The 21,772-nt window shown below is 60.0% G+C and overlaps 1 protein-coding gene across 4 annotated transcripts in view; it reads left to right on the forward strand.

Annotated features, from left to right (window-relative positions):
- The first annotated feature begins 1,227 nt into the window (after positions 1-1,227).
- The window catches only part of SNX8 (sorting nexin 8), a 28,245-nt gene continuing 7,700 nt past the window's right edge, over positions 1,228-21,772 (forward strand). For 3 of the 4 annotated variants that reach the window (XM_016119119.2, XM_016119120.2, XM_016119114.2), the window contains exons 1-4: positions 1,228-1,336; positions 18,125-18,315; positions 20,521-20,638; positions 21,309-21,430. In XM_016119119.2, coding sequence (XP_015974605.2) covers positions 1,258-1,336; positions 18,125-18,315; positions 20,521-20,638; positions 21,309-21,430 — 510 coding nt within the window. In that variant the 5' untranslated portion in view covers positions 1,228-1,257. Of the gene's footprint in view, positions 1,337-17,554; positions 17,602-18,124; positions 18,316-20,520; positions 20,639-21,308; positions 21,431-21,772 lie in introns of all 4 variants that reach the window. The other variant, XM_036224939.1, reaches the window with a different exon arrangement.

Below are 21,772 nucleotides of genomic sequence, written 5' to 3' on the forward strand. Positions count from 1 at the left end.
GATCTTGAGTCGGGGAAAGTGCTGAGCACACCATTTGATGGACGGCAGCTGAGAGGAAGCCCAGGGTGGTGGAAGGGAGCAAAACGAGACGAGTGTGCATGTCACAGGACCCTGCAGTGTTCCACTGTGACTTGGGAAAGCTGCCCTATGCCCATCTGGAGAAGGAGGCACTTCTTGGGTTATGGGTAGGGGATGCCAGATCACATAGATGTCCTCAGTGTGGTGACCTGTAACTGAGGAAGGGTCCAGTGGCCTTAGCCAGGGGCACTAACTACTCACAGAGCCCTCCTAGGACCCAGGCAGGGGGCCAGGCTCTTGAATGCTGGGACAACCCCTGGCGTCGGTCGGCATCAGTATTGAGAGGTCTGGACCCTCACACGGCCCTACTAGCAGCTCCAGCTTCCTCTTCTGCCATTGGCCGCCGGCCCTCCCCACCGACACTTAGCTCCAGGAAGACCACCGCATTTGCAGGTGCTGGCTCCCGTGCCTTACTCCTCATTCGTACAGCTTCTACAGCATCGACTCAGGCTCTACCCCATCCAGGGTCCCTTCACCCCGCAGGGCCAGGGACCCTCACCTGCGGTGCTCCCCCGCAGCCTTGTTTGGGAACAGCCAGGACGCTTCCTCCGCTCGGGTCCCGCGTCCGTCGCCCATCTCGGGGAAGGTACCCGCGCGTCTTCGCACGGACAGCACCCAGCACGGGCCTGCCTGCCCTGCAGGCGGCAGCCAGGAGCCTGGAGTGCGAGCGGGTGGAAAGCAAACGAATGAATGAGGGTGAGTAAACGCGCTGATGATGACGAGTGAGCTGGTGAATGAATGGGCAAGCGAGTGCGGGACAGGGGCGCGCGCGCGTGGGTAGACGAATGAGGAAGTGGCGAGGAAGCGGGCGATGGGGTGAGCGTGTGAATGAGCGAGTGGGTGGGTGACTACCGAGGACGGGTGGGGAGCGAGCCGGGGGGCGACCGGAGCGCGCGGAGAACCCGCGGGGAGTTGCGGCGCACGCAGGGCGGCGGGAGCGCGCGGATTCGGAGCGCAACCCTGTCCTCCCCGCAGCCGCGTGGCGGGGGCGTGGCGAGGCGCGGAGTGGGCGTGGCGCGGCCGGGCGTGGGCGTGGCGAGGCGCGGAGTGGGCGTGGCGCGGCCGGGCGCGGGCGTGGCGAGGCGCAGAGTGGGCGTGGCGCGGCCAGGCCCCGAAGAGGCGCGTAGGGCGGGCGCGGAGGAAGTCACGTGGCGCGCGCTCACATGACTGGCGTGTGCGATGGACCGGCTGCCGGCGGCGGCAGTCGCGGTGGCAGCTGAGGCGGAGGCAGCGGAGGAGGAGGACCCGCTGGCGGCAGGTAGGGCGGTCCGGCGGGCTGGCGGCCCACCTGGGCCCGCGCCGCCCTTGACCCCGCAGCCCTCGGCTCACCTCTTGTCCCGGACGCCTGGCGCCCCCCCCCCCCGGGTCCCTTCTCCTCTCCCACTCCCCGGAGCGCGCGTGGCCCCGTGCTTTGGGCTGCGTCTCCCCGGGACTGTCCCGAGCCCCCGGTCAGCGGGCCCCCCACCCCACGCGTCCTGCGGTGTCGCCCTGTCCGGCCGCCTGGGGCGCAGCCCCTGGACCTGGGCGGGCGCGGCAAGCCCTTCGGACGCGCAGGACTGTGTGTCCTCATCTGTAAACCGGCCATATTTCTCTCTAAGCGCTTTTCTTAATGGATGAGCACAAACGCCAAAAAGCATGCTTAGCTTTTCTAGGGTTTCCCTATTTAAATGTCCCCCCAGCCCCTCTACCTGCTGAAGAGGTGGATTTTGGTGCGGCTTACTGTTTCTTCTTGGAAAGGGGGAACAAAGTTGGGGGACTCCGCCTGGGGGATCTGGCAAGCTGTCCCTGAGGAGGCTACGCTTCAAGTGAGTTCTGGAGGGACCTTAGTTTATTCATTCCGGAGGCAAGGGATGCTGGGGTGGCAGTGAAGCTGCTGGGGTTGGGGGACCTCTGCACTGGATTAGCCTGCCGGATAGAAAGTCCCTGGGTGAGTCCGAGTCTAGACAGCCCCCCTCATTGGTCTTTAGTTATTTTCCTTTCACTTGGTGCTGTGTAGGGGAAGCATGTGATGGCTGTCACTGTTGCTTAGAACATTGTGTTCATGAGGTCATATGTTTGAGCCCAGTGTGGGCCGCTCTGCCCCACCTATACCAGGGCCCCATACTGGAGCCTTTGGCTGGTCACACTTGGAAATGGGGGTTTTCGATTGAGTGGGAACTCTTCTTCCCCCTGGATTGTCAAGCATTTCAGAGTTTCTGGATGTGGTCTTTGTAGGGGAAGGGACTTTTACCTAGGCGTTTCATGGAGGACTCCCCTGCTGGCTGCCGTTTTGGTGTCATTTAAGTGAGGAAGAGCTCTCTGATACTGCCCCGGGGACTTCCCAGGCAGGTGGCCTTCCTTGGGCCTGGGCGGTTTTATTGGGCGTGTTTGTAGAATGGATGGTGTAGCACGTCTCACTTTACAGAGTGAGACTCCAAGCAGGGTTCAGAACCGGTGGACAGCACGTCATCTCATTCCATTCCATCTCAAACCTTCACCCGTCCTGTGAGGCAGGCCAAGTGGTGGAGCAAACCTTTTTTAACACAGGGAAAATCCAAGTTGCCCCACGTGGGCAACTTTTAAGAGGTATGTTGGGATCAAGGTTGGGTGAGCTCGAGTCGAGAAACCTGGAGTCAGTGCATTTTGTCCAAGGACGATATATGTGTCTATCTCACTCCTTAGCAAAGGTTGATTTGTGACTCGTTGAAGCTCGGACATACAACGAATCTCCTCTTCTCTGGTGTTGCGTCTGCACAGCCAGCGCCCCCTGTCAGTGTTAGCTGTGGGGACGGCGAGGTCTAGGTCTCTGGTACCTTTGGAAGTGTCAGAAAAAAACACTGTTCACTGCGGCCTCCAGCACTGAGTCTTATACTCGAATTCTTTGAGGCGTAAGCCGTGAGTGGTAACCCCCTTCCTAGGAATTAAACTTTCAATTATACGATACATGGACGATCTTTCTTTCCTTCTTTCTTTCTTTCCTTCTTTCTTTCTTAAAAAAGAACATTATAGATGAAGTTAAACTCTCCCCCATCTCAGTCGCCCCTCTTAACCAGAGGAGACCACTGTTACAGGTTGATTTGTGACTCCGTGTACTCAGAAAACATGCACCTGCTTGTGCATGCCACCCGTGGTTCCCTAGGGTGGCGTATTAGTCTTCTACTGCTGCCAAAAGTGTAACAAATCGCCACACTTTTAGTGGCTTAAGCAGCTCAAATTCATCACCTCACAGTTCCAGAGATGAGTCACTAAAAACAGGTGTCTCTGCTAAAATCCAGGTATGTTCAGGGCTGCACCCTTAGTGGAGGCCCCTGGGGGAGACATGCCTTCTGTGCTTTTCCCACCTCCAGGGGCCTCTGGCGTTCCTTGGCTGAGGGTGCCCTTTCTCCAGCAGCCCTGGGCCAAATCCTTCCTGAGCTGTCATCCCTCTGGTTCTTCCTGTCTTTTCCACTTGTAAGGACCCCTCGGGTTACATTGGATCCGCCTGCAAAATCCACAACTTTCCCCTGCTTTGAGGTCTGGTGCTTAGCAACCTGAATTTCCTCCGTAGCTCTCATCATCACCCTTTGCTTTGCAACCTTTCAGATTCACAGGTCAGAGGTTAGGACATGGACATCTTTGGAGGGCATTATCCTGACGGCCACTAGTAGATAGATATGCTAGGAGCAGGATTGCTGGGTCATACGGCTTGCACACTCCGTCTTAACGGATACTGACACATTATCCTCTTTGGTGACTGTTGCCAGTTTATACTTATAATAGCAGTGTATTAAAAGCATCCTTTCCCCATAACCTCATCAACACAAAATATCATTTTTACAACTCCTTTCAGACTTAGGAAAATTAAGTGTTTTATTTTTGTTTTAATTTGCATATTCTTGATTATTAAGGAGGTTTAGTTTCTTGTAGTATTTTTACCTTGGATGGCCTCTCTGAGCTGACTATTGATATCTTTTGCCCATTTTTATATGGGATTGTTTTTTTCTTACTGATTTGTAGCAATTCTTTTTGTGGTTTGGACATAAACTCTCTGTGGATTTTAAATTGAAGTTATAACTATCAAAATAGATGATAGACCAGAACATTCTGTTCCTTGACTGTGCAGGATGAGGGTTTATTTCAGGGCCTGTTGTGAAGTTATAAAAAGCTCAATGATTGTGACTTAAAATAATGGCAAAGAATGATCCCAGATAAGAAGCTGGAGGAGTTCATCACCACCAAACCAGTATCACAAGAGATGGCAAAAGGACTTCAATAAGAAGGAGAGAAAAATAAATAATATGAATAAGAAAATATCGCAAAGAAAAAAATTCTCATTGACAAAGGCAAACACTATTGGTAGTGCAATGGAATACTACTTGGCCATTAAAAAGGAATGAAGTCTTGGCGTTTGTGACAACATAGAAGGGCCAAGAGGATGTTACGCTAAATGAAATAAATCAGAGGAAGACAAATACTACATGATTTCATGTATATTGGAATCTAAAAAAAAAAAACAAAAACAAATAAACAGGCAAGACAGCAGCAAACTCATAAATGCAGAGGACATACTGATGGTTGCCAGACGGGAGGAGGCTGGGCGCCGGGTGCCGGGTGCCAAAGGCGACGGGGTCCAGAAGTGCACAGTGGCAGATACAGCACAGTCACGGGGTGCGGAGTACGGGGCAGGGAACGTGGTTAGTAAAGGGTGATAACTAGTTACGGTGCCAGGTGGGAACTAGGCTAATTGGGGGATCACTTTGTAAGTCACATAAACGTCTAACCACTATGCTGTACACCTGAAACTAATGTGAAATTGAATGTCAAGTGTAATTGGAAACAAAGGTTAAAAAAAAGAACGGCAGAGAGTGCGTGCTTGTCTAATCGGCCTGGCGAGGGTTGCGACAGGCCCGGCTGGGGATGCGTGCCGGCCGCCACCGTGTGCCCGCAGTCTCGCACGCCTGGCCCGCACGGCAGGCTTCGGCTCCTGCTCGGCTGCCTTCATTCCGCTCATTCCATCCGGCTAGGAAGCCCCGGGCCATTTGTCTTTGCAAACCCTCCTGATGCTTCCTGGCTGTGTGTGGGGTCAGGTGTGAACTCTGCCCTGCCCCCGCCGTCTGCACGCCTGGGCGATTTGCCTGGGCAATTTCCGGGCCCTCCATGCTCCAGTCACCACCTCTAGCCTGCTTCTCTGCCCGTGCACATGTCAGGATCCACTGAGCTGTCACTTAGGATGTGTGCACTGGACTGTGATTCAATTACACTTCACAGTGCTGTTTGCATTCAGGCAAAAACCTTCCTGTCCGTCCTTTTCCCTCCACGACACACATTTCCAGTGCCAGCTCATCACGGGCGGAAACTGTTATTTTCCTTCACATCCCAGTGTCTAGAATGATCTCTGCTATGGTGAAGGGGCTCAGATGTTGGAATAGAACTGCGTTTTTATCATAAAGTTTTTAGGGTAGTATCTCATTTTGTTTTGGTTACAGTGGTAGCTATGTGAATATTATTTAAGTTTGTGTAATGGGTTTTTTAACTCTCTGCCCTCTCTGACACACACACGCGCGCGCACACACACACACAATTTGCAAGGTAAAATGTGTCCATTTGAGGAAAGAGGAACCAACTAAAAGCATTATTATGTAGAACTGATTTTGGCAGAATTTGTGGTTAGCAAGAAAGTGGTGTGTTCCGGGTGGGGGAATTCTGTTTGGGTGTTATTTTTCCTTCCTGAGAAAAACGCGGCACAGAAAAGCTGCTTTGCTCATCGCGTTTGCTGGGGTGACGGGAGGCGACTGAGCGTGGTCAGGGTAGCCTGCACAGCAGCGCGGGGCCTCCGCGTGCTAAGGGGGCCGACCCCGGGATGAAAGCCTCGGGGGTGCAGGTGGGGGGCCCACACCCCACTAGAGGCGAGGGTAACGTTGCCCTCTGAAGAACTGTGATGTGTTCACCCTTTGCACTTTTTTTGTTATAGAACCATTAGGAAATCACAAGCAGACTTAAGGAGCAGACGCCCATTGGGAAAACGTCAGTATTAAAATACCGCGTAGGGCGGGGAGCCGGGCGTTCTGTGAGCTGAGCGCGGGGGTCCGAGGTGCCACTTCCTGCAGTTCTCGCTGGCAGGTTGCGGGAGAGCACGCGGCTGGTGGGGTGTGTGTGGGGGGCAGGCGTGGGGTGGCGGCGCGGCTCAGCACCCATCACCGATCTGGAGTTCGTACGCTCAGCAAGTGTGAGGACGTCCCAGGGCCTGGAGAGGGTCGTGGTTAGGCACGGGCTCCGAGAGGGTCCCCGAGACGTTCCCAGGAAGTTCCCAGGAATGTCAGACTGATCGTGTTGGTCAGGCCGTCTTCTGAGAAGCCCTATGAATGAGTTGTCACCAAACCAGACCCTTTCGTGCTGGGTGTGAACGGGCGCTCCGAGGAGTGCGTGGTACAGTGACGGAACCACGAGCACCGCTGGCCCGGGGAGCCCTCCTGGGACTCCGTTGCTCTGCGCGGCCGCTGCGTGTGAGCCTCTCACAGCCTCCTCCGCAGTGCGTTCTTTTCATGCAATGTTTTCCTGCGCTGGTGAAAACCGTTTTCATAATTTTCTATTTAATATCTGCCTAATAGTGCATCCAGGAACATAATATTTGTACTTCTAAAGTGCTAATGTCATAAACTTCAAGTTAAAGAATCGCTTGCCGTGTTTTCCAGGAACCGAATCACTGTTGAAAACTGTCCCTCTCCCGCCAAGCTAGTTGCCCAGCCTAGAGGTAGCCACCGCCGCCAGCTGTGCTCGCTGGATCCAAGTTTTAGGAAACTCGTTTGCTAGGCATCAGGAGCCAGGCAGGTGTCCGCGTGATGTCCTGTTCAGCGGCTCTTTGCAAACACAAGGAGCGAGTCTCTTCGCCCTCTGCCGAGGATGTTGTCAGTTTATACCAGGTTCAGAACCATGCGAACGACACGTGTGATGTGACTGTGTGTGAAGAGTGAGGGAGACACCGTGGCGGGCCGTGGTCCCCTCCGGTGGGGGCGGGTTTCGCTCCACAGGGGTGCAGGACAAGGGGGCGTCCGGGGTGCTGGTGGTCTTTCAAGTTTTGACTCAGATGTGGTTCCACGTGTGGTCGTCATACACGGTTCTGTTAGGCTGTCCCCTTTATTTGTGTTACCTCTTTCACAGTAGAAAATGTTGGGGGAGACCCGACACCCTAGGACGTTAATTGGACTTGCCAACAACATGCAGCTTGGTCAGCAAAGGTGGGCGCGAAGGATCTTGTTTTAAAATAGTCTTGTAGGAATTTGGGGCCCTTAACTCCCCACGCCAGCTATCATCGAAGGGTGTTTCAGTGAGTTCTGCGTGTCATGGTGCCAGCATCCCCCCGACGGGGAGCCCCGCTCCTGCCGTGTCCGACGTCCGTGTCTGAGCGTCGTTGGCACTGGCCCAGGGCGCCGGCGTGCCCAGCTGTTTCAGGGGCCACTGGCATCAGCAGGAAGCAGGACCCAGACTCCGGGGCCACTGGCACCTGCAGTGTGGCAGGGGGGATGTCTGGGAGCCCCACCTGCTTCTAAAAGTATCTCTTTGCACAGGCCATTTGCTGCAGAGGAAAGGCAGGTGACGCCCCCGACTTAGCACAGTTAGTTATCTTCAGGACCCGAGTTTCAACTCGCAGCGCCTGAGCACTTCCAGTCGAGGCTGGCGGTGGGTCGGCTTTCCCAGAACTGGCCACTTGGTGCTGGCGCTGTGTGGCACCGCGTGCTCAGCTCCCGACACGCTGAGCGAGGTCCGTGTGTGTGCGTGGCCCGTGCCCGCTCGTCCTCCTCCTCTGAGAGACAGCGAATGGGGGCCCCCAGGGGCGTCTGCAGAAATCCGAAGTCAGCCGAGTCGCCTGCGGCGGCCTCGTGCTTCCCCTGAGGCGGCGTGGTCGCGAGTGGCAGGTGTCCCCGCCCCTGCCTCCCTGGTGGACGTTGCGGGGCAAGCTTGCGGAGAGGCCGGTGATGTGGCCGTGCTGGGAACTGAGCCCCCTGGGCAACGTGCCGTGTGCCGGGCGCTCTGCCGGTGCCCTGCGTGGAAAGCGGCCCGGCCGTCACGGTGGCCCGGGAGGGACGCGGTCTCATCACGGCCACCTTACAGGTGGGGCACGTGGGCCAGCGGTCCTGTCCGCACAGCTAGTGAGCGGGGGGCTGGTTCACATGCAGGCGTCGGGCGCCGGCTGGCTGGGCTGGTGGTGCCCCCCTGCTGCAGTCACGTAGGGTGGCCTCGCGTGCTCGCCCCGATGGGCTTCTGTGAAGGGTTCCCTCACCCAGCCATCCCCTGACACAGAGCTGTCCCCTTTCTGGGTTTTTTTGTTTTGTTTTTTAACAGCGAGATGCTACTTGTGGCCGTGCTCACAAGTCCGCCTGAAGCCATTCTGTTCAGAGAGGAGGCGCACTTTACGGTGATGGCAGGGTTCACAGTGGGGGCCCTGTCGGCAGGGCGATGTGTGCCAGGGCGGTTCTGCGGGAGCCACTCCTTGCACAGTGGGGGCCGAAGCTCTGGCCACGTCTGCGGAAAACGGTCCTGCAGCCTGGGGACGGGGCGCCAGGCCGAGCTCGTGCCTGGCTGAGTCCAGCGCCGTCGCTCTCAGGCAGCGGCGTCCCCGGCTCTGAGGCGAGGCCGAGCACCCTCGTCCCGTGAGGGTCCCACACGGCCGGGAGCCGGCCCTGGAGCTGGGAGCCGCCGGGAGCGAGCCTGCCTCCTTCGCACAGAAACGAGGCCTCCGAACTCAGTGCGGATTTAGCTGTGGGAAAAAACTGATGCACGCTTTCCCTGCCGTGACGGGTTCCGAGCGCCCGACGCGCCTGCGCCCGCGCCCTCCGGGGGGGCGCTAGCTTCCTGGGGGACGGTGCCCGGTTGTCCACGCTGCAGGCCGCTGGAAGGCAGGGGCTCGGTCTCTCCTCACGACCCCCTTAGTAGGTCGTAAGCATTTGTTTAAACGGATCTAATCGTATCTGCCTGGGCTTTGATGCTGGGCGACTGCTCGGAAGTTTGTCGAAAGCACCTAACCTGGCCGAGAATGCCGGTTCTCCAGGTAGCCTGCCCCGGGGTCCAGGCATGCTTAGTCCAGTCTGACATGTTGGAGCCTTTTCCCTTTCATGTCAAAGGGCCCTAGGAAACCTGGGTCTCTGTCAGACCCAGGGTGGCAGTTTAAAAAAGGAACAAAATCCAAAAACAGATTGAATTCAGTTAAACAGAGATGAGGGTTTTTTGGGGGAGTAGGTGGTGCTTTGAACTCCTACTTTATAAGTTATTATAAGATCCCCCAAATTAGCTAAACCAGTATTCCTTTTAAATCCTGGGAAAAATCATCGGGCCTCCCTGAGCGTCCCCCAAACAGAAGCTGGAGGTGTTTTGTGGGGCAGACGCAGCTGCACAGCCCTTTCAGAGACAGGGTCGGCTGGCGGTCCCCTGCTGCCCGCTCTGCTCTGATCTCAGTCAGAGGAGTCATCCAACGGGCCGTGGTCAGCTCCAGCTTAAGCTTCCTGAAGAGCAAGCCAGCGACGTCCCCGTGGGTCTGGTCCCCGGCTCTCGCTCGGGAAGGGACGGCCGCTCACAGCCAGCAGCACCCCGTCGGTGCGTCCGCGTGAGCGGCTCGCACGGCCCCCTGGCCGCCCTGGGACAGTCCGTGGTCAGCGCTCACCAGCGGGACTTCGGGAGTTGGGGCTCTTGATGAGAACAAGGTGCTATTGTCATGTGGTCGAACCCGGTGCCTGAGGGAGCGCTGTCCCCTGGCCCGCGACGCTCCTGGTCTGTGCTCTGGGCTGGGAGCGCGGCGTCCGGCGTCCGGCCCTCTCACGTGGAAATGAGGCACACCAGGTGCGGGGCCAGGCGCCGCACGTATTTTTTTTAATTCTTGCAACCAGACAGTAATGTGCATGGGCTTGTCCCCATTTCCGAGATGGGGACACTGAGTGCAGGGTGGCGAGCTGCCCGTTCACAGTCCTGGGGGACTCGGGTCCGCAAGGGGGCCATCTACCTCCGCTCCTGCCCCTCACGTGGGCATCGTGGGGTTGCATCAATCATGGAGGGGACACAGGGTAGCCTGCTGCAAGTTCCGGTCACCGTGCTCGCCTTGTGACCTCGGCCGCTGCATTGCCAGCGGGGCCTCCAGTGCTCACGTCTGTAAAGCGGGCTCGCGGCACCTGCTCAGAGTGCTGCAGGCTTAGGGGCGTCACGTAGAGCATCCAGGAAGCGTCCGGACACAGAGGCTCCACTGGGAATGGCTGCTGCTTCAGCGGTGGCCACCCCTGCACGCGGGTGTCCCGGTGCCTGTCCTCCAGCAAGCCGGTCGTGACAGCGGCGGGGTCAGCGGGCGCCCACTGGGGCCTGGGGAGCACGTCGCCGAGCCGAGTTTTGGGGGGCAGGGATTGGCTGGGCAGGGGCTGGGGAAAGGGTGTCTCTGGGAGAAGGGGCCTCAGTGCGAGGGCTCCGAGGTCGGCCGGTACATGCTGTGTTTAGGGGGCAGCGAGGAAGCCACTGCGGCTGGAGAGAGGGGAGCTGAGGGAGCAGGCGCTGACTGAAAAGGGTGACAGGACTCTTTTCGGGGTGGCAGTAGGCTCGAGGGCGCCTTGCGTTAAGTGATTGCCATTCTGATCCTGATTTAAGAAGCTAAGTTTTTGCCTTTTCTTGGTAGGTGCTGCTGGGGTGGACCCAGCAGCTGGCTGAGGTGAGTTGAGCACTGTGAGTCTCTGAGGTGGGTTTCTGGGGCAGGTGTCCCTGAGCGCATCTGTCGGCAGGAAAGGATGTGGGATTGGAGAGGAGGAGGTACCACAGAGCAGCTGGCGAATGAGGATCTCTTTCCGACTATTTAGGATAGCAGGAAGCAGTTAATAGAACGGCCGAGTGATTTTTCGTTCCACACCTAAGATATCATGCCGTCACTACAGGTAGTAACCTTAACTTCTTAGGGCTGGCGATGTAGAAGGAAAAAAGTCCAGATAAAGTGGTGAATTAATTATACCTGCTCGAAAGAGGCGCGGGCTCACGCTGCGGGGAGGAGGCGGTGGGCCAGAGTGCCGCGGCGTGCGGGCCGGCTGGGCCGGTCCGGAGAACGGGGAGACCCTGGGGCCCAGCAGCGCATCCTTAGGTTAGGTGCGTGCGGGGACACCCTGGGCACCGCCCGGGTGCCGGAGGCAGCAGTGGACGACGGCCCGGCCCACGGCGGGTGCTGGCGGTGGGAGCCGCCGCCCGCAGCCCCGCGAGGCCCTGGCAGGAGCAGGAGCACGGCCGGATTCTGTGCCTGAGGCAAGCAGGAGACGGGGCTCGGCGGCCACCGTGGGCGGGCGGCGTGTGGCTCGCTGCTGGCGACCCCTCCGGGCGCCGTTTGTCGCACTGGCCCGTGGGGTCGCTGGGCGGGCGGCTTGGACGTGTGCGCTCTTCCGCCCGCTTGCTTCAGTCTAAACGGGTTTAGAGGGCCGGCGGGGAAGGGAAGTGGCCGTGGTTCTCATACGCAATTACGTCAAACATTCTCACATGTTTTATGGACTCAACGTGGAGAAAGCGCCAGGACCTGCGCAGCAGCGACGCCGTCAGCAGACGGGGCCGGGGCGGGGGCGGGCGTGCGTGGGCGCCGTTTCGTTGCGGACGCTCTTCAGAAGCCGTGGCAGCGCGGCGTGGCCAGCGAGTCTCTGCGGCAGCGCCGCGGGGTCCGGCGCTGTTCCCCTCACGTGCGTTTGCGTTAAGCCAAACGCGAATGTGTTTGGAGGGCGCGTTCGGCGACAGAGCGCGGAAGCGAAGTGTCCGCAGTGATGAGCTGAGTGGCTGAGAACATGGGAGGTTTCGGCTGTTACAGAAATTTTAAAGAGACACGTGCTCACGCAGAAACACACGGATATTGACGGAATCGTCTGTCCCAGCCCGGTGCAGGCGGAGAGCGCAGCGCGAAGCGAACGTGGCCGTCTGCGGACCGTAGGGTCCGAGTGGTTTTACTTTGTTTGCAGTATCGCAATGTCACGTAAGTTTTTAAGAGAAAAACGAAGACAAGGCCGTGAAGAGTGCGTGTTTAACTGAGCCCCTGAGTCAGGGACACCCCACAAGCTGGCGGTGAGAGCCTCCTGCAGGGGTGACGGCTCTGTTTCCCGTCACCCGGGGGTGCGCCTGGCGTCCCCTGGCTACGGCACTGCCGGGTTCTCATGTCTGAGGCCACAGCCGTGATAAGGACGAGGAAACTTCTGCTTCCCCTTCCTGAGAACAGCTTGTTGACTTCAGAATAACAGTGCGGCTTACGGAAGGCTGTGATCGGAGCTGGAAGCAGCTCCATGCGCCTGGGTCACTGAGCGCTTCCTTGGAGTTATCATCAGCTCTGCGGCCTCGGCCTCGCTCTGCCCCCACAGGGCCACCGCTGCAGGGCGGCAGTAGCCCGAGGTGCTCGGCCTGCAGGTGTGAGGGTTACTGCCCTGCCCAGTGTCTCAGGGACAGTGAGTGGCCTTTCAAGGCCAGGGCTTCCCACTCCAGGGTGCGGGTCAAGTCCGAATCCCATAGTGGAGACCTCCGTGCTGACAGGGCTGGAGTGGGGAGGGAGTGCTGTGGGAGAGGCTGGTGCTGGCGGGGCCCAGGGCTGGCGTCCTGGCCCCGTCTTACTGATTATCAGCTCAGAGGTCATGCGCTGGGCCGCACAGCTAGGGAGTAACGGACTGGATTTCGGCCTGTATCTGAGGCCGGACCCGCCCTCTGCCCCCGGCCGCCTAGCATGGGGCCTGGCTGGCACCCTGGTCCAGCCCGTCCCGTGCCTGCGGGGACAGGGGTGGGGGGGGCGGGGAGGGGTATGCGCGTCGCCCAGGCACCGGTCTTCAGGGGTGGCCCGTTTGCTGAGAGCACCGAAGGCCGTCAGTGACCTTCGCGGTCACCTGTGCACCCTGCCCTTTCCGCAGTGAGCGCTCCGGGCCTGACCATGTGTGTAGCTTGTCTTTCGTTTTGTTTAATTATTTTAGGAAAAATATGGGTTTCCTAGTTTAGTAGATTGGTATTTGGAATCGCGAGCCCCACGAAGAGCGAGAACAGTGTCTTCGAGTGCGGCGTGCCTTTTAAATTCTCCTGTGATCAGAGTTCAGCTTCCTCAGTAGCGTGTGGTCGTTTGCTGGTCGTTTCTGAATCTACGTTCCGGATTGGGCTGTTAGTCGGCAGGAAAAGCACCAGCACTGATAACCAGCCCTCAGCAGAGAAAGCCGCCCCGTGAGCGTTTCGCTGGGCCCCCTCCGCGCCCCCCAGCCTCCCCCCGCCTCCCCCAGCCTCGCCTTTTTCCTCCTTTGCTCCATTAAGCGTGTATTTTCTAGTTCGCCATTTAATCCCCTGGTTTCAGGTACCCTGTTTTGTCGTCGTCTTGGAGCGTGCCGAGAGAGTCCCGTGCGGCACAGTCCAGCTCGCGTTGACACGTTTCATTTCTGCAGCACGGGAAACGGCTCGCGCACAGTTCCAGCCCGGCCCCTCTGCTGGGACCCCGCACGAACTGCATCTGTGTAGACGGTGCGCCCACCAGAGCTCACGGGCACCATCGCCTCAGGCAGTCGTCTTTAGAATCAGCGAGAAGAGGGGTCACGGTGCGGAGCACGCCGTGCCGCCTCGTGTGTTCGCGACGTGGCCCCTGTGCGGCCGCACTTCCGCCCGTCACGCGGGCTTGCGTCTCGCCGGCGGGTCTGCTGGCCGCAGGCTGCTGGGTTGACGGTTTTGGCTTCTGGCGCTTCGGCTGGGTCACCCCACCGCCTCGGCCCTGTGGTCCCCGATAGGTCGGCTCCCACCTCGCCGAGGCGCCTTTGCATTTGTCCTGGTGCTTTCAAGATTCTCTGTCTTCATACAGTTGGGCCAGTGTCATTATGATGCGTCTGACTGTGACCTTTGAGTTTATCTTAGTTGGAGTTTTTTTGCGTTCCTGGATGATTTATATCAAACTTGGGGAAATTCTGGCCACTGTTTACTCAGCTGTTCTTTCGACCCCCTCCCGCCTGTGGGACGCCCAGGGTGCCCACGCTGGCACTCTTGTCGGTGGCACACAGGTCTGAGGACCTGTTCACGCACCCTGTTCTTTTTCCTGTCTGCCCCTCAGATTGGAAAATCCCAACTGACCGACCCTCAGGTCTGTGGAGTCTGCCCGCTCGGCTCTGCGTGGAGCCTCGCTAGGAAAATTTTCTTTTCAATTATTGAACGTTTCAGCTCTGGAATTTGGATCTTGTTCTTTTTTGTAACTTCTGCTTACCAATGTTCCCTAAGGTGACACATTGTTCTCAGACTTTTCCTGACCTCTCTGCAGGTGGCTTCCTGTGTGCTCTGGACACACGTAACACAGCCAGTTTACGGTCTCTGCCTCGCTCAACGCCTGGCTTGCCCTGGATGCTTGTTTTGGATTGTTTTCCCCTGTGTTTGGCCACACTTGCTCATTTCTGTGAGCGTCTTGTAAACCTTTGTTGAAAACTGGACAGTGTACATAGCACAGTGTGGCAACTCTGGAAATCAGAGCAGATTTTGGAGAGTCCCCTAGGTGAGTTTCCTGTGGTTGCAGAACAAAGCACCACCTACTGGGGGCCTATCACTGCAGAGACGTGCTGGCCTCCGTGTGGAGAGCACAGGTGTGCAGGCAGGCGTTGCCGGCCGGGCCCCCTGGAGGGCTCTTGTCTCTGCTCCCGGCCCTGCCCACCCTTGCGCTCCCTGGCCTCAGGGAGCGCCTCAGTCTCCGCCTCCGTCACGTGGCCTCCCGTGTGTCTGGGTCTACCGTGTCTTCTCATAAGAGCCCCAGTCGCTTTGCGTCAGGGGCCCACCACTCCAGTGTGACCTCATTTTAACAAACTAATGATCGCATCAGGAAATGTGCCCTGTATTGCCGCAGACCTTTGGTCCGTTCCCAGGGTTCTGCAAAATCTGATCCTGACCACTTCTGCCGGCGGTCTCATGGCTTCTGCAGAGGGGACACTTTCGAAGGTCCTTACCGAGGGCAGTTGGTTTTCATCGAAAGGGTTTGCAGAGACATCGGGTTCGTGCCGCCCACTCCCCTCGCTCGAAGCGCACAGCGCAGGGGTTTCTGTGCGTTCAGACTTGTGCCGTCTCCACCGTGATGGATCTGAGAGCGTGTCAGCACCCCGAAGGGGCCCCCACTCTCCAGCAGGGCTCCTGTTTCCGCAGCCCCAGCCCGAGGCAGGCACTCATCACGCCCGCCCGGAGCGCCCCCTCCTCTGGACACTCCGTGCGGGTGGGGCCAGCCCACGCAGGGGCTCCCGTGTCTGGCTTCCTTCACTCGGCATCCTGTTTCAGGGTTCATCCCTGTCGGAGCATGGTGGTACTTCCTTTTTATGGCCGAATAACGTTCCACCGTGTGGGCGGACCTTCTGTTCATCCATTCGGTGGTCGAGGGACATTTGGGTTTTTCCGCCCTTTGGCTCTCGTGCGTCATACAGCTGCGTGCGGGTCCCGCGTGGGCATTCGTTCTCACTTGGGGGATGTTCCTGGGGTGGGATCGCCGGGTCCTGTAGTAACTATGCCCCGCACTTTGCACAGCCGCTGGACTGGGTTTGAAGCAGCTGCACTCCCTATCGCCTGCCAGCCCGCGTGAGGGTTTTCCGCACCCTCCAGCACTCGCGACGGCCTTGTCATTTGTGTTTGCACAGAGCCACCGTAGCGAGTGGCATCTAGCGGTGGCCAGGACTTGCATTTCCATGACGGGCGACAATGTCGAGCGTTTTCCATGTGCTCACTGGCCATTGCTAGGTCTTTGGAGAACAGTCTGTGCCAACCCTTCGCCCGTTTTTGAATTGCATAGTCTCTCTCTGCGTCATAAAAGTTCTTTGTATCTTCCAGATACTAGTTCCTCGTGAGATAGATGACCTGCAGGTGTTTTCTCTGGTCAGCGCACTGCCCCCCATTTCCCTTTCACCCTCAGTATTTCCTGTTTTTCCACATATTCAGGGCTGTAGCTAAATGCGACTGCTTTTCTCTGGAGATGCTGGTGTTCACGCCTGTGAGTACAGTGCATGTCAGTAAGTCCCCTGGAGCCCCTGCGTGTGCCTGGCGGTGCGCCCCGCAGCCGGCCCGAGACAAGCCGTGAGTCCCCGCCCTCTCGGAGCGCGCGTGCCGCTGCGGGCCAGCCCGTTCCGCCAAACCTCGGGGTGCGGCCGCAGTTGCCAGGAGCCCCGTTCTCGCTGGACCATGCCCGGCAGCGGTGGACAGAGGGGCGCCGTGCTTACCAGCCTCAGCCACCCCGTGCCGCTCCTCACCGCAGCCCTGGAGTGGGTGCCTAAGGAGCGCCTGCTGCCTCATGACTGAGGACCTGTGTGGGCTCCGCAGAGCTTGTGCCGCACAGCTTCGGGGCCGTCAGGATGTCTTCGCGTAGTTAGGGCTGGGCTCTTGGGGCGCCTTGGGAGAACAGGTACCTTCTAGAGCTCTGGTCTCCACGCATTCCTCAGCATCGAGATACGGGGGACGCCCGATACACACATACGGGTCATACACACATGTACTCGCGCACAAGCTACTCACACACACTCTTTACACACCCACACACACACGTCCTCGTACATACACTAATATATACAGTACACACCCACGCACGCTCACACATGGACTTGTACACACTACTCATACACTATCCACATATACACATACACGTGAACTCACACACACGTACATGTACTCGCACTGCTCATACACTGCGCACCCCCACACACTTACACACACGTATGCGTGTACTTAGACACATACGCCCAGCCCATCCTGTGCACAAATTCATACAGACACACTCACGCACACAGGCACACGGACATGCTCATGCACGAGTACACACACCTGTCCGTGTCTGTATTTTAACAAGTTACGCTTGTGTGCTGCTGTCATCGGGCGCTGATGCCCCGAGCGGGAGGTCGAGGGTGCGCGGAGGCGGGAGAGGGCGTGGGGGGCCGGGAGGGGGGCGGGTGGGAGTGTGCGGGGGGGGGGCCGGAGGTGGGGTGGGAGTGTGCGGGGGGGGGTTGGGGGGGACGGGGGGGAGCGCAGAGGGGGGTGGGAGTGTGCGGGGGGGCAGGGCGGGGGGAGCGCGGAGGGGGGGCGGGGAGCCAGAGGCCAGTGCCCTCCCGCCGCCCGGGCCTGGGCTCCCTGCCTTCCCGCACGTGCTGCATAGTTTTGTGGGGGGTCTTACGAGGCCCTGGGGTCCCAAGTAAACATCGAGGCCTTCGTTTATTTTCTTTCTTAAGCCGTGAGGTCAGTTAAGGGCAGATGCATGGTAAAGCCTCCGATGCTGGGCCCGTTCCCCGTGAGAACAGTCCACCATCAGCTTCGCTCAGAACGCGGCCGGGACTCGCGCACGCCGCGTTAAGGGGCAAACCGTGCAAAGCCGCACAGCCACGTCATGGGAAATTTGGAGAAAAGGGAAAAGAAGTCCACATTTAGTTGTACTTATTTGGAATAAGATTTTTTGCCTCCTGTGGCATACCTCAACTTAATTTTTGAAAATACAAATAAACTTTTTTGTTTTTAGAACTCGGTACTAAAAATCAAACTGACTTTTTAACATGATTTTCTTGTTTGTTAGGCATAAAATCTCTGAACTGTCTTCTGGGGCTCTGTGAGCCGCACACGGTGAGCTCTTGTCCGGAACGAGGCTGAGGGTTTCGGGCTTGGTCCTTGGCGAGCAGGGCCAGGAGCCCTAGCGCCAAGCAGGCGGCAGGTGTTGTGGTATGAGCTGCCGTGGCGAGGGCGAGCAGTGCGGGCCGGGACCGCCGGAGCAGGGGCCATGCGGCCCGCTCCTCTCGCCTCAGCCTGCCTCCACTCTAGAGCGAAGGAGGACTGGCTGCTCTGTGTGCATAACTTTTATGTATTTGGCTTCTTTTTCCTGCCTCAAGTTGAAAATGAGATTTGACTGCTTCCTAAACAGTGCTCGCTGCCTCGGCAGGCGGGCGGGTCCGGGTGGGTGCTCCATCGGAGGAGGGGACCTGGTCCTGGGCGTTGAGTGCGCAGCATGAGGAATGGGTGTGACCTGGGCACGTGTGGGGTCTGCCCGGGCCACGTGGCCAGAGGCCCCGTGCTGAGCTGGCTCCTGGTGGACACGTGGAGAGCTGGTGGGAGCCCCCACTCTGAGCCGCGCTTCCTGTCTGTCTTGCAGACTCGCCGGTGCCCCAGGTGAGTGAGCAGAGGGACCCGGAACCTGGTCGGATGCAGATGCTGCAGGGGAACCCGCTGCTGCTCCCACACAGCCTGCAGGAGCTGCTGGCCAAGGACACTGTGCAAGTGGCCCTCGTCCCCGAGAGGAAGGGCCTCTTCCTGAAGCATGTGGAGTACGAGGTGTCCAGCCAGGTACCGACCGACCATGTGCGTGGGGGGCGCGTCTGGGCAGGGATGTGTGCGGAGGAGGGCCAGGGCGCTGCAGGGCGCCGAGCCGAGGCCCAGGACCGGGTGTCAGAGCCGCGCCGCCCAGCAGGCCTGTCCCTGCGCCTCGTGGCTCAGCCTCGCTTCGCCGTCCCTGCGCTCCAGGACGCAGCGTCTCAGGACGCCCGTCCCGGTGGGCGACCGGTCTGCTGGGGCGAACCCTGGCAGGCCAGCCTGGGCGTGGTTTGCGACGCTGGACGACCGAGGCTTAGAATGCGGATCCAAGCAGCGGATCCGGTCTGCAGGGCAGGGCTGGCGCGTGCCGCTGTCAGGCCCCGCGCGGCCTGCCTTCCCTGTGGGCCCCCCGACCCTGAGTCTGGGCACCTGGCACGGCATGCCTGGCTTTCATCGTTGTTGTTTCATTTCTGGGTTCAGCCCGAATAAATGTGGATTGCGTTTTCCATCCTGATCCTGGAAATGGTGAACTGACACCATCTTTGGAACTGTGTTTATGGGGGACTCGCAGAGACAGCGGGCCACAGGCCGGTGAGAGCTGCCTGTCACGGCATTGTCGGCAGACAGCTGCCGGGGCTCTGGCCGGAGGGTCTCAGCTGTGACCCCAGGGCAGCGGCTTTCAGGACTGACCGGCAGCTGTCCTCATGGCTGTTTGCTGTGCTCGGTGAGGATCGAGCTGCGGGTTTTGTGTCACTGTGCTCTAAAGTGCCGTGACACAAGCCTGTGACCGTCCCGATGCTGTCCGTGCTGCTCCCAGGGGACGGAGGCTGGGCGCAGAGGGCAGGGGTCGCTTCTCAGTTAGTGCGAGGACAGCGTTGCTGACGGCGTGGCATTGCCTCGCCTCCTGCCCGACTGCCGTGAGGTCGGCCGCGTGGGGGTCCGCCGCCCTTCCTCCCGGGGCCTCATCTCCACAGCTTGACGGGCCGCTGTCCTGTGAGTGCACCAGCGGCCTCTGCTCCAGCCCCCCTGAACTGCGCGTCCCTTAGGCGGACTGCCTCGTGGTGACGTTTTAGAAGGTGCCGGGTTCGCCCAGGCTGCCTCCTGGGACGCGTGTGAAGGGGCGGCCTGCTGATGTTGGGGAGCACTCTGGCCACACGCTTGCTGTGGCTGGCACCGTCCTGCCGGAGTCTGGAGTAGATACCAGCGTGGCAGAATGCACGGGATCCCCAAAGGGCGGACCCACCTGACGTATTTTTCCTTCATGTAGCATGTTTAACGTTTGATATAGACCTTCTAGTCGGGGGCAGTTTTGTTAGGTCACAGCGAAGTCGAGCAGAAGGTGTGGATTTGCCTGACCCCATACACACAGCCTCCGCGTTATCGACACCCTTCCCGCGATGGTGTACCTGTCGTAACTGCTGAGCCTGCGTCGGCACGGCACTGTCACCCGAGCCCGCCGTCGGCGTCAGGGGTCACCCTTGGCGTTGCCCGTTCTGTGGGCCGGGACGGACGCGTGGTCAGCCGGAGCCGCGACAGTGTCACACAGGCGCTTTCGCTGCCCGGAGCGTCCTCCGTGCTCTGCCTGCTCCCCCCCCCCCCCCCGCCCCGGGCCCCTGGCCCCGCCGGCCCCGCCCCCGCCCGTCGCGCGGCCTTTTGCAGAGTGTCCCACGGCTGGGCCCAGCCTCGGCAGCGCTGTCCCCGAGCGGCACGGGCTGCGGACCGAACGGCGCTGCCGGCGCCCGTGTCCGCGTGGCTCTTGGCTTCTCCCCCACGTGGCCATGCCGCCGAGGGGGCTGCCGGTCTCGTGCGCTTGCAGGGGCCTCCGCGGCCAGGCCGCAGTGGGCTGTGGGCAGGGCCACTGGAGTCCCCCATCGGCCCCCCTTGGCCTTCGCGTTTGGGGACCGGCTGGCTTCAGACAGGCGGGTCAGTTCCGGAGGCAGTTGTGCGGCTGCATGAGCGTTACCTGGAGGTGTCTCGAGGACACACCTAAGGCGGGAAGGAACTGTCACTGTCCGCACCGGGCGTGGCGGGCGCCCGCCTTGGCCCCCGAAGTGCCTCTGCGGAGTCTGCTTTGCTGCGGGTCCGAGTGGCATGGCAGAAGTGGGCTGCGGCTACGCCTCTTTCGGGGTGCACCCCCCACCTGTGGGAGGAGGGCGAAGCTTAGCACCGGGGCCCGGTGGAAGGGGAGGGGGGCACAGGGGAGGTGCAGCCCCTCACGCTGGGGCCGCTCCCCTGCAGCGCTTTGGGGCCTCCGTGAGCCGCCGGTACAACGACTTCGTGGTTTTCCACGACCTGCTGCTCCAGAAGTTCCCCTACCGCATGGTGCCGGCCCTGCCGCCCAAGAAGATGCTGGGAGGTACACGGGCTGCGCGGGTGGGGGCCGCCCCGAGCTGGGTTCCCCCCGCCCCCCGCTCCTGAGCTGGGTGCTGCTCCTGCCGTCCCCCGTCCCCCGTCCCCCGTCCCCCGTCCCCCGTCCCCAGTCCCCCATTCTCCGTCCCGAGTCCCCCGTCCCGAGTCCCCCATCCTCCGTCCCCCATCCTCCGTCCCCCGTCCCCCGTCCCCCGTCCCGAGTCCCCCTTCCCCGGTCCCCCGTCCCGAGTACCCCCCTGCCCCCGCGGGAGGGGTGGCACCCGCCCTTCAGCCATCCGGTCGCAGCTGTGCTGTCGTGCCTGGGGTGGTGCGGGGCCAGCCGTGTCACCTGGTCGGTACCCTTGGCCCCGTGAGCCTTCTGCTGGATGATGGGCGTGTAAGGACGTCCTTGCTCCTGCCGGTGGCCCCTGAATGGGGACCAGGAGCATCGTCGTGTGGCCGGCTCTCATGACATGTGGGGACCTGACCAGTGGGCACTGCCATGGCCTCAGGCGCTCTGTCAGAGGGGCGGAAGTCCATGCAGGGCGTGGGGGCTCGGCCTGCGCTGGCCATGCTGTCCACCCCCCCGGTGCTGCGTGGTGCCCGCGGCTCCTCCCCAGGTGCTGTGCGGTGGGGCGGGCGTGCCCCGGGCCGCCCGGTGACCGCTCTGTCCTCAGCTGACAGGGAGTTCATCGAAGCCCGGAGGAGAGCCCTGAAGCGCTTCATTAACCTGGTGGCCCGGCACCCCCCCTTCTCCGAGGACGTCGTGCTCAAGCTGTTCCTGTCCTTCAGCGGCCCCGTGAGTACCTCAGGCACAGGCGGCCCCGCAGCCCTGGGCCATGCTGGAGCCTGCAGATGTGGGGGTGGGCCCAGGTGATGCTGTGCCCCCGGGAACATGAGCCGAGTCCCCTCAGCAGAGCTGGAGGCACACAAGTCCCCAGAAGCGCACTCTGCACGACGTCGGCGTCAGCCGGAAGCCCGAGCGCCAGGGTCCTCCACACTGCGGCCCCACAGGAAGCCGAGGAGCCGCTCCCAGTCGGGGAGGGGGACCCCACGCAGGCCACCTCGTCCCCAGGGCTGCCACCTGTTCTGTTGGAAGGGACCTTCTCACTGGGGCGGGGCGAGAGGGCTCCGATAGAGG

Source organism: Rousettus aegyptiacus, unplaced genomic scaffold (genome assembly GCF_014176215.1).
Source record: "Rousettus aegyptiacus isolate mRouAeg1 unplaced genomic scaffold, mRouAeg1.p scaffold_m13_p_7, whole genome shotgun sequence".
Classification (NCBI taxonomy): domain Eukaryota; kingdom Metazoa; phylum Chordata; class Mammalia; order Chiroptera; family Pteropodidae; genus Rousettus; species Rousettus aegyptiacus.